The sequence below is a fragment of the Gopherus evgoodei genome, chromosome 3 (assembly GCF_007399415.2).
Source record: "Gopherus evgoodei ecotype Sinaloan lineage chromosome 3, rGopEvg1_v1.p, whole genome shotgun sequence".
Lineage (NCBI taxonomy): Eukaryota > Metazoa > Chordata > Testudines > Testudinidae > Gopherus > Gopherus evgoodei.
The window spans coordinates 1,098,270-1,111,019 of NC_044324.1; the positions used below are offsets into that span (position 1 = coordinate 1,098,270).

A 12,750-nucleotide genomic window follows, 5' to 3' on the forward strand; every position below is an offset into this window, starting at 1 on the left:
CGGGGTCACGTGGGCGCCAACTCGCGTTGGAGAGAGGTGCCACCCACCCTTGGCAGTCGGAGGCAAAACAAAACATTAAGTTCTGCCTTTCGTTTTTATACGTTTTTTTTAAAGAAAAAATAATCATAAAACATTTTAATAAAATAAAGCAACAGGTTTAAGCACTGGCCTGCGAAACCCCAGGTATTGTAAAAATGTACCTAGACATCATCTCAAGATATACAAATGACACCCTTTCCCCAGCTGTAGTTAGGGTCCCTCCAACAGCTGGCAAATTAAGCAAATTTTATCATTAATTAGCCCCTTTATTAAGTAAAACCGTTGAAATTTACAATATCTCCCAATAAATTACTATTAGATATTGTGTCATATAAAGTTTACGGGCTCTTTAAGGAGAAGAATGATTGGAACGGCAACAGGATCATATTTACAGTTGATGGGATGAAAGAGTTTTAACATATTTGCAGCCGCTTAGATATTTTACAGCTTTTTCTGGAGCACTAGGAATGTTTCCTGCCCGGCGTTCGGTAACGGGGAAAGGCGAGTTCCATCCCTGCTAGGGACAATCCTCAATTCAGGAATCACAAGCCTATAACTTCATCAGTCCCCGGTAGCTTTTGTTAATGAGCTCTGCCGAATAGGCAAGACAAAAGAGGAAGAGGAAAATATGGCTCTTCCTCTGCCTTCATTTCTGTAAAGAAAGCGTCTTCACTGGCGCTCAGTAAATAAATACACGAAAAAAAAGACATCCGGTTCTCAGCCCTCTTATAACGACATGTTGTGTATTCGTGACAACTAGGGTCTTCTTCACTCGGGGACTGCAGAAGACAGTCGGTAGTAGGAAAATGCTGCTGAGAGGAGATATAAGACAAACCTTGGGGTAGCTCAGTGAATAATAAATACATTGGGAAATAAAGCATTATTTTAAAAGTCGGTTGCAAGAGACCCCGGACCCAGCAAGAGGCAAAGAGAAGACGCTTTAGAGATCGAGAAGGGGTTGGGGTTGTTTTTAAAAAAAAAAGAAAAGAAAAAAATACATATAGGGTTTTTTGATGCCTTTGGAATTTTCCCTGCTAGCAACTTCCAAGCGCAGTGATACCGGAAAACTACGGAAAATTTTCCTGCATAGGTGAAAAAGCTTTTAATGAACTAACGTGGGAGGTGGTAGGAGTTGAACGGCAGACCCCTAATTTTTGAGATCCCATGGAGCACAAAACAAGTGTCTTCTATTTGAGCGGCTGCTAGAATACAAAATCATTTTCCCCTGGGAAAATATTGAAGCTAAACTGATCTCTCCCAGCTCTGCAGAAAAATGACGTCTTAATCAAACATCGCATTTTCTTTGGTAATTGTATTAAATGGTGAGCTCCAAAAATGTTAAAAAAACCCACCATATACATATATATACATATACATATATATATATAGGCGAATATGTGTGCCTATATGCAGCCCCTCTTATACACATAGTCTACACACTGATAAATTCTGCTATCGGATTTGTTTGATTGGAATGAAAGGTTAGCACATTTTTCAGCTGTCCAGGAATTATTTTCCAGGTACTGCTAAAAAGCTGCTTGACATTTTTCCAAGTACATCGTTCTCGATTGAGAACACATTTTGAACGCTTTGCAACTGTGGAAGGTAATCCTTTATACGATGATGAGCATGTGATCTGGGTAGGTTGCCATATGAATCGGCTGTTTTTTAAAATTATTATTTAAAGAAAACTCGTTCTTATTTCTTGGCCTTTTTCCACGAAATTCGCTACAAGGCGGTGCACGTAAGGAACATGGCTTTGTTCTCATTTAGCCGCTGATGCATCTTCAGGCATCCTTTTATCTCTGATTTGAACACTGTGCAGCAACGCCCAATGCAACATGTCAAAAAGCAGACTATGGTATCCATACTGGGCTTTACATCGAGTGAATCCAGAACTGCGCGCTAGAATCTCACCTAAGGGAATTTTGTTACTACTGAGATCAGTGCATTCAGAAAAAATATTTAAAACACTCTGTTAACTGTTCGCCGGACTTCCACATCAGAAAATGAGTTAGCATATATACAGCGGGAAGCATAAATATATTCCCCAATGGCCCTCATTTCGAAACATGAGCAGATTTCTTCATTATATCATTTTGTACTTGGAGAGTCAACGTCCTTTTTACAGTTATCAGACAGATCAACAGAAAAGAAACACTTAGCGATTATTAATCAAAGCTGTTGTATTTCCACCATGATTTCTTTCCATGAAAGATACATTTTCAGTTAAAAACTAAGGATTAAGCTTTTAAAATTCACTCCCAAGGCTGTTGCAAAGCAATGTAATTACATATCCTAGTGCTTAAAATAAAACACTCTAAATACCAGTTTAATATTTCTTAATTATATTACTAATTTAAGAAAGCGATAATTAATTGTGCCAAGTATATCAGAGGCTTCCCTACGGACACGATGAATTTTCAGATGGAATCATGATTATTATAATGTATTGTACTGTATTTCTACCGTCCTTAAAGAAATAACAATATCCGAACTAAGCCTCCTCATCCCGCAAGCGTTCACAAATTTGTTTTACCTTTAGTGAGGAATTACTGGGCCTTACCTCTTTAAAATCAACCCCACTGAAGGTAGAGACCTAGACACAAATATTTAATAATTTTCACCACATGTTTATTTCCCTTCTTCCTCAGACAGAAGCTCATCCAAGCAAAGAAGTAGAAAAGCTTCACTTTAATATTAGGGCACAAAACTAGAAATTAGGAATAGCTACTTAGAGAGAGAGAGAGAGAGAGAGAGAGAGAGAGAGAGAGAGAGAGAGAGAGACGAAGGAAAGTGAAATAGCACTCAGGCAGTTCAAGGTCACTGTCTAGCGTAGTAAATAGGATCTACATATTATGCAAATTAATGTCTCGAAAGAGCATCAGTCACTGCAAGTGGAAAGAAGAGGCAGAAAACGCCTTAACTTTTGGTTGCACTTCTCTCCCCACGCACAGTCCTCCAAGTTCTCTTATTTATTAACATTTTATTATCCTTGGCAGTTCTCTGATTTCAAACCAGCTCTGTCCTAATGTGTGTACTTCGTGAAATACCATTTCCCTTACACTGCCTTGTGATTTCTTCTCTAAATATTCCACAGGGTTTATCTCAACTGCCCCTGCATTTGAATATATTCTTTTGTTTCCCCTGGATCCGTATTTTAAAAATTAAATATGGCCCCCGTCAAGATATTTACATTTTAAGTTTAAAGAACTAAGGCTATATCCCTCACTTTGCCCCCAAGAAAGCATAAATAAACTTAATTCGCTCCTGGAAATGTTCTATCCCAAAGATATTGCAGTAAATTGCATATTTTATTCTATTTTTAACAAGAATGAAATAATCTAAAAAGGTGACTTTTTGACTGGCCATTTCTAGCAACTGCTTTCTCTTCCTAGCTAAATTTCTTGCAAAACATGCTGGATTTTTAAGGAGTTAAATATCTTTGGTATTTAATCAATGACAAGTTAGTTACATGGACAGAAGAAAGAATTTAAAGAAAAACAAATTAAAAGAGGAATAAAAGATGCACTGAATAAGGTAAATCTATAGGACTTTCCTTATTTCAAACCAGGCACATAGAATTTCAATTACTGGCTATTTCTGATAGGGAAAGTATTTTTACAAGGGTAGGATAGTAAAATGGAATACATAGTGGTGAAGGGGAGAGGAAATCAAAAGATCGAAGAATGTTTGATGTGTCTGTATAAAAATGTCCAGAGTTAGCTGTCCTTTGATTTGATTTAATTTAATTTAATAGGCAGAATATTTGTGTTTGTTTTGATTTAAAAAATCAGGTTAAACGATTAAGAGAACCTACATAGCTCTTGTCTTCTCAGTGCACTTAATAGTTAAATGCTTACGATGCCACTACATTTTCCCCAACACTGCCAGCAGAGGATATCATTCTCCTGCTGGATTAATGTAAACTGATGCCTACATCCTCTGTAAGGAACTTCAGAAAAGTTTATTTTGTCCATGACGCTCAACTTTTCTCACAATCACAATTGGCGCTGCACACTGTCATTTCATGGCGTGGACCCTGTACCAACACCCTAGTTAATATGCTAGGATTCGAGAGAGTCTTGATAAACTCTGTTTCAGAGCATGCAGAATGTTTTCAAACATGTTTTATGTTCTTTCCTCTTCATGTAGGTGGATGGGTGAGGGATGGTGAAGAAGTTAGGGCTAGAACAGGTTTATTAAATCTTCCTATGGTGCAATTCTCACCCAAAAGAGTTTGAGATACCCACAGGACAGTAACTTCCATTCAATGTGCATCACAATAAACATATTAATTTCTTTATGTATATTTCTTAAAGGCTAATGAACACATTGGGTTCAAAACCCTTTGTTACTGTGCTGAAACATATTCAAGAGACATTTCATATTTCTAAAGGAGCAGAAAACAAGAAGCTTGTGAAAGCTAGCTAGCTAGCTAGATATTACTTTAAAAAGAATTACTTGACAAATACAGAGGGCAATTCCTTTTATTTTCTTCTTTTACTATTAAAAATATCTCAACAAAGACTGGAAATTTTCCATGTTCCAGATATACATTTATCATTATTCAACCCACTGACAATTATACTTACCTCAACATACAACTCAATGATGTGAAACCACATTTTTCCCTCAAGACTAGCAATTTATTCTTCAAAAGTGAGTGAGCCAGAACTATGAAAACTGAAAATGGAGGAAAAGGGGGGGGGGAAATAAGGAGCATTTCACTCTAAAGACCGCGGTTAAGAAGTTATTCAGACTACTTGATACAAAGGAAAGAAAAGACAAAACTTGTGAAACTTCCTTTTCATGCTTTTATTGTTGGTCATTAGCCCGTCTGTCTAGACTTCAAATGACACCTTTTTTTATCTGTAAACAGAAGCAAGGAATACTTAGAGAACTCTGACTGCTGACTGGTTGCCAGAAGATCAAGGCTGTGGTCTTCTTGATTAATATGTACGAAACTCATGATGTCAAGGTCAAACAGACCGCCTAGTCACGGTCAAGGGTAATCTAGAGCTGACGTCATCGCCTTCTGATCCGAGTTCCTTCATGAATAAATAAAATAATCAAAGATACCTCGGACGTTTGAAATCTCAAAGAGGCAAATGTGTGCCTGTTTGAAAATTTACACCAGAAATGGGTTTAAGACATAACTTCGGCTGATGTTTATCACAGAAAATAGTGAGGGACCTGCGCGTTTCTCTTTCTTTCCATCGCAATCTTCCATACTTAATTACCTTGTAAGAAGATGACCAGCTGTTCTGATTCACCCGTGATTGTTATTATTGCAAGAAAAAAAAAGAGGGGGGGCGCTGAATCTAAGCCTGTAGGGTCGTGAGGAATGTAAGAGGCACTTAAAAGTTACTTCGTTTTCGTTCTATTAGCCTCCAAACCCCGTCTCCTTAACTCATAGGACAAAATTATATAGGAAAAAATTTGCACTAGATTAAATAGTCAATGAAAGGGTTAAAAGGCTTTTCTATCCATGACAGACCACTCGTTTTCTTTGTTGTTAGAAGGACCTGATTCTGATCTTACTTACACCGGTGTAAATCAGGGCTAAGGGTACCAAAGGCAAGAGGGTTACACTAATGTCAAACCACTCCAAGTGGAGCGTGGTGACAGGCCTACACACGCAATGAGGAATTTGGGCCCTATGACTGAGCATCCTCTGGACTATTTCCCGAAGAGCTCTCATCATCAGGATGAGACCCAATACATTTACTCCTTGAAACTTCTGAAGACCCTAGCCCTAACCGAGCGCCTCAATTTTGTCTGCGTTCAAGAGCCTCTGCTCTAAATGCATATCTTTTATTAAAAGGGAGTGTGAAAAAAGAGGGGAATGAGGGACGCGGCAATTGGAAACACCTAGAGAAATGCTGAACATGATAGGAAAGTGTTTACTGTCATAACATCTTCATTATCCATCGTTCAAACGAATTTTAATTTACACGAGCCAGGCCCCTTTGTATGACAATCACGCATTCTCTCTTTTTTCTTTTGCTTATTATATAGTCTTTATACCCAATGTGAGAGAGAGAGAGAGAGAAAGAGAGAGAGAGATTTTTCAATCAGAATTAATAGGGACTGAAGCCTTAGGTGAAAAGAACTTTAAGAAGTGGAAAATGTCTCACAGGAATCCCTAATAACACAAAAAAACAATTAACCAATCTGGTTAAATACAAATTACAAAAGTCTCCCCGAGCCTCATAACTCCAGTGAATCCTACAGAGTTCTACACTTCTTTCTGTGAACAGCGGGTCTGAACCGGCGCATTCTAGGCTGTGTTTTGATAGATCGGTACAGTATCAGTATCTACACGATATATCAGTATCTATCCGCGTGTACATGCGTCTGAAATGAGTGGGGTTTTTATACGACGCACATCCACCCTTGAAGAAAATGCTTTAAAAGATGAATTTGGAAAGTGTGTCCATGCTAAACCTTAAGTCCGGACAGTGCTTAGATACAGACTTCATAACATTTCATCTGCGGCCTGGGTAAATGGAGGTGTATTTTCAATAGGTGTCTATATTAAGATAAACGAGGGGCATATATACAGATATATGCCCCTCGCTTATCTTAATATATATATATAGAGAGAGAGACACACACAAGCAAGTGCTGATTATCTATCTATCTATCTATCTATCTATCTATCTATCTATCTATCTATCTATCTATCTATCTATCTATCTTCACATTTCCTTCCAAATTATTCCTTCATATATGTAAGCCATCACCCTCACGAGAAAAAAAAATTAGCAGCATTATATCGGAAATAAATATGGAAAAAGCCTATTTAATTACCTGGAATAAACCATTTCAGGAATGACCACATGTTTAAGGAAAGTTATCCTCTGTTCATTCACACACCTGACGGAGGAAGATTTTGAGCGATGAGAATGACCAAATATTTATTTCAACTCAAGAACCCGTATTGGCATTGTTCCATCTCCTCCTTTATAAAGTACAGCCAGTGATCACATAAACTCTTGTGGAATGTTCCATGCCTATAAGTATATTTGGAGGTACCTTTAGAAACTTTAAAATACGTGATAGAATTTCAGTATATTGGGTTTCATGAATGCCGTGTATAAATGCGTTATATACTTTGTAATCGGTACATGCATTAAAAAAGCCCTCGTGCTCGTGTGTTGCTGGCGTTATTTTAACACAAGAGCTGATATAGAGAAATCAGGTATCATATTTATATCTCTATACGTACATACATATGCTTTGTATATATACATTCTATACGTTCTACATATACACACCTCATTCTATTGCTTTTTTCTAGCTTTCGTACTCTTTAAATGTAACTATATACACTAGTTAATATAAATTTAAGCAGAAATAACAATACCTAACTTTTTGTCTTTTCCTTTGACAATTTAATGAGGTAATTAATTTCAAGGGATATTAAGGTATATTGTGACCCGCCTATGGAAACAAATTACTGTACAATATTTTTAAAAAGCTTTCTTCCTTTAAAGTCGCTCACTTCTGAAAGTATACACCGTTCCAAGGCAGTCTTGTAGCTGGAATATTAAACAACGCAGCCGGGCTACGGATTACGATCTTGTCACTTGTTTAGTAACAGTAAGGCAGGGTTTAGATTTTTATCTCTGAACGGGGTTGAGTCAAACTGGTTTAGCAAAAGACACCTTTTGAGCAAAGCATTCTCATGGTGAGTATGTGGAGCTAGGTTACAAGCATCTTCAAAAAATCTTCTCCCCCGCTCCCTGGCGCAGGAATACAATTGCTGTCCAAGGAAGAAAATGATCGGAGCCTTTTCCCCTTTCCCCACTTCTGAAACGGCACCCCGTCTGCTTGATTGAAAAATATTTTTCATCCCATTTACCACTATTCCTTTACCCCTTTGAAACAAACTTATACCATATTCCTTCGAGACAAGGCATCGGAACACAACTTCTTATATTCTCATATTTTGGTTTCTAGGTGTTGACTCCTTTAATGCACTTCTGCTCTTCATACACATTTCAAAATGCACCCTTCTGCCAGTTTTCCTATCAGATTTTAGCCTTGGGGCGTCATTCTTTTCACTTTAGCGTGAGGTTACAATGATGTAAAATCCCAAGCTCTCTGATTTTGCCTTGAAAGGGTTAAATAGATACAAACCTCTATGTATAAATACCCATAATAACAACTCGGCAGCAATCCATTCTCAAAGCAAAAATGATATTTATTTTAAAGAAATGTGATCTGCATTCAGTACATATCATTTGGACACCACACTATTATATACATATACAAGACATAAAAAATGATCGCTTTTACATATTGGAAGAACATTGTCGATAATGAGCCGATTTACATGTGGGGGAGGAGGGGAAGAAACCAAACCAGTGACAATATGGGGCACTTTCCATATTGTCCGCGAAAAAACAGCCATTCCAGTTTGATGGCGGAGATATAGAAACCTCAATGAGAACTTACCCTCAAAAATGTATTATATAGCAAGTCACTTCCATTTCCTGGGTGACCTGAATTAGTATTGGTTATTTTCTTGCAAGTGATACAGAATAGTCATAATAATAAAAATATTCTCTTCGCACAATAGCAGCCTTATTTTGAGGGGGTCCCTGTGCGGCGAAAGGATATTCAGCTAATGTAACATGACAGGATTCTGCTACAGGGATGAGGCTCTCCATACATTTCACATCAGTGTGTGAAATGGCCAGAGATATGAAAGGTTGTGCACTGGAGAAGGTGCGGGGGGTGGGAGAGGCTAGGCGATTATACAGAGTTACAAAATAACATTCAGGATTCATGTCTTTGAAACAAAACAAATCTACATTTGCATTTAATATACTGTACACGGTTAACGTTATCGATGGATGCTTGAGGGCAATTTGATATTCACAGTCGGCGGAGGGTAGAAGAGGGCAGAGGAATAAACTAAAGATGCTATTTGTTTCTTTGTTTTGTTTTTAAATAACCAATTGAAACACAGAAGAGTTCGAATGCATGTTGTTGTCATTATACAGACGTGTCAGATAAATATTCGTATGTGTTTCTTTCTGTCTTCCTTTCCCCACCCCCTCAAACATTTCTTTGTCAGGTAGCATGAAGGTGAGGTGTCTTAGATTTGCTCACTACCTTTTTCTCTTTCACCCTGCGGTTCTGGAACCAGATAGTGACTTGCCGTTCAGAAAGGTTGGTGGCAGCCGAAATTCTCCTTCGCTTCTCTTTGGTAATGAACTTGCTGGCTGCATACTCTTTTTCTAGTTCTTTCAGTTGGATTTTCGTGTAGGGGACCCTTTTCTTCCGGCCCCTACGGTAGCTGCTCACTTCTGGCTGGAGAGGTACCACATCTGCAAGATGAGACAGATAAAGCAGTTACATAGTTCTATTCCCTGGGACCGAAAGGAGGAGAAAGACAGACAGAAAGGGGGAGGAGGACTGACTCACTGAGTAGAATATCAATAGATTATCGTGTAAAAAATGCTGGTATTCCAGGAGATATTTTCTAGGTGGGTTTTCACATATAAACAAGGAGCATCAATTAATTGAACAAAATATCCTGCAATACAAATCCAATGGACCTTCATACCAGGTAAATCTTAGGTGCGGTTTTAAAGTTTCTCCCTTCTTTTTTTTAACCTCCAGTAAACTTTAATATCTCGCTTTACCATTACTACCAGACAGCGTACGTGCACCTCATTAATTATGATTGTTATGGCTCAGCACGATAGATCGCAGCACTTGGGCAAACAAATAGTTCTTTGCTGTGTACTCTGTACAGTCTGTCGTCTGCAGCGCGGGTACCATTTGCAATCCGAAAAAGCCTGGACTTTGCTCGACATCAGCTGTTATTTTGCAGATTGGGTTGATGCATTTTTTTTACAGAAAGGTAACACTTTATCTTGGTTCTCTCCTTTTTTGAGGGGCACCCAAACTGTTAAGAAAGATTACCCACTGAGATTACAGCAGAGATGCAGTGAGAATCTGAAGGCGTGCAAAGCTTACATAGTCACTTCTGCCTTATTCTAAGGCTGTTCACTGCCAAACCTCAATAATGAATCGTATTCGGGCTTTGCACTTGCAAACCGCAATCATTTAAAAAAAGAATTCCAGATATGAGATGATAAAAGGCGCTTTATCTCTGTAAGGGTGACAAAGACACTAAACCAAGAATCGCAGACTATTCAGCGCCAACTCCATTCCATCACGAATTTAGGCAGGTATCAAAAGTCCACTGTTATAACTGACAATAATGGATTTTAAAAAACAACAACACAACACAGTCTTTCTCGAACATTTTGCACAGCTGTTCTCTTCGTTGTTTGCTATAAGAATGACAGCTCCAGTAACAGCTACTAAGGACTTCTATAAAGGCCCAAAGATACAGTATTAGGAACCCCCCACACACACCCCGCCCCAAAAATTCTCCATAATTTATCAGTACAGCCCATAAATGAAAGGGGGGTCAGTGAACCCAACATCCAAAAAATCACTTATAGGTGAGTAGACCCTCTGCCTTCACCGACCCCCCCCCCCCAAAAAAAACACAGCCACGCACATAGTTTTATCTAGAAGTTTACACTCTCCTGAATGTTATCTAAAGAGAGTTTAGTTTTCTCCAGGTTTGGCAAGTGGATCTCTGTCATCAGGTTTTCACACAAAATACTGTATCTAGGAAAGAGAAGAATCTGCTAGCCAGCTCTTTCCCTACCAGTACTTAGATATTTTGTTGTTATTGTTGTTGTTCTAAACAGGAAAAAGAAAGCACTTTAATCAATGGTTCCAAAAGAGCGACTGAAACCGAACGAGCTCTAAAAGGGATTTCGGAGATTCCCCCTCCATTCCTCCTTCATTCAAAAAAAAAACCCCAAAACATCCTACATTATGCCATATCATTCTACTTTATTTTCTGGCTGCCTATCCGGCCTCTCTGTTACCATTGCTGAGAAATGAAGTTGGGTTCAGGTACCCATATCTTTCCAAGATGAATGCGCTTTGGGTGTGGGACACAAAATCTTCACCTCTGCTTTACTGCAGAGCATTCATTCAGATCGCCAGGCCTTGATATGAATTGCGAGAAAGGAAACCTGTAAGAGGCGGTGATACTTATTTCCTAAGCAGCGAGAGAACAAGGCGGAGGAGATTCTCTCAAACTCATAAGCTTTCCGGGTGCTTTGCACGCTGTAAGTCACCCAAGACTTCTAACTAGAGGAAGGGGGAATCATTGCTCTATTTTTTGTTCGCCTCACCCCTTTCCCCTAACAAGATTCATTTGTCACTTGACACCAATTTCTGTAATTGCAGCATGATTTACTGTACCATTACAAGCCATCTAACATTTCTAGGGAAAGATTAAGGAGGTGAGCCGGCACTTTCACGCTGCCTGCGTTCAGAAACTTAGGTGGAAGAGAAAAGAAAATTAAAAATAAAAGAACAGCGACAGACCCAGCTGGGTGGGGCGACGCAGGGGAGACAAAATGAAAGGAAACTGACACACTTACTTTTAAAGCAACCTCAAGCTCGCGGTATGTATTTTGATCTAAGCATGATTGCTTCACCTTCTTACCCGTACGTGTTCATACACATAGGACTGCTCAGAAGGCATTCCAAAGAGATTTTTTTACCTGGCGGTTAGTAAGCAGACAAGCATGCCGGAGCTCAGAACAGCCTACCTGGGAAAGGTGACTTCCAGAGATGGGTAGACTGTGACTGCTCTTTGGAGCAGTAGACCTGCCCATCCCAACCATTGGAAAGAGCCCAGTGCTGGTATCCTTCCATGGGAAGCAAAGCGTCATGCCTCGGTTCGGGGTGGCCGCTGATACCTGGCACAACTGACACGTCCAAGTAACCAGGGACCGCTTGGTAGGAGCTGGCAAAGCTGGGGTAAAAAGCAAACTCTTTGGCCCTTGAAGGTAGTTCTTCGCTGGGGATGGAACCGCTGGGTTCGGGGTACTTTTCTGTCGGGTGATAGGAACAAGGTTTTTGTTGCAAGTTCACGTTGTGGGAATGAGACAATCTGCACCCATAATAGCTGCCTCCAAAGGGGTAGCCGTAGCCCAGCGTGGCGTTGGAAGAAGCTGGTGGCGGAGGGCACTGCCTGGCAGCTTCCGGAGCCGGTATATCCGTGTAGACAGAACCCTGGTGAGTCCCAATGGTGCTGGAATGGCGACCCAAAGTTATTATATCCCTGCAGTGGCTCGCTGGGCAGTTCCCACTTAGCGCCTCCATGGCTGGGGTTTTATTCTGGTTATTTTCATTCGAGTTTTCCTCATACACGTACATAAAGGTATCCGCCCAGCGTGGATGCAGGATCAGTGAAGTCGTCATATCATGGTCTGCCTGCGCTTTTTAAAACTCGACTTCCCAACCAGAGACACCTAATTTCCCCCACATATTGTTTACGCAGGAGCATGCGCAGAGCTGGGTCCCTTCATTAAGAAATCCTCCGGGCCGTGTGACCTGCAAATCGCTCTCAATAAATCTGGCCCGGTCACGTGTTCCTCAGCCAGTCCTATCGCCTCATCCCTCCCGGCTTTGGGAAGGGAAGCGGCAGCTCCCATTGGCTGCTTGTGGGACAGAAACAGAAATCTTTAAAGGCAATGGGTGACACCCACTGACTAATGAAGGAGAGGACTAAGGGAATGGGAACTCAATATTTGGCCGACACAAAGAGCTGGACTTAGACGTGACGTTGTCTTCTAACTGCCTTCAAAAATC

General features: G+C 39.9%; 1 protein-coding gene across 1 annotated transcript; it reads right to left on the reverse strand.

Moving 5' to 3' along the window:
* Positions 1-9,126: 9,126 nt before the first annotated feature.
* Positions 9,127-12,360, reverse strand: HOXC13 (homeobox C13). Its single transcript, XM_030558389.1, has 2 exons — positions 11,706-12,360; positions 9,127-9,383 (listed from the first exon to the last, which is right to left on the reverse strand). The coding sequence occupies exons 1-2, from the start codon at positions 12,358-12,360 to the stop codon at positions 9,127-9,129; spliced, it is 912 nt and encodes a 303-aa protein (XP_030414249.1).
* Between the last annotated feature and the right edge of the window lie 390 nt (positions 12,361-12,750).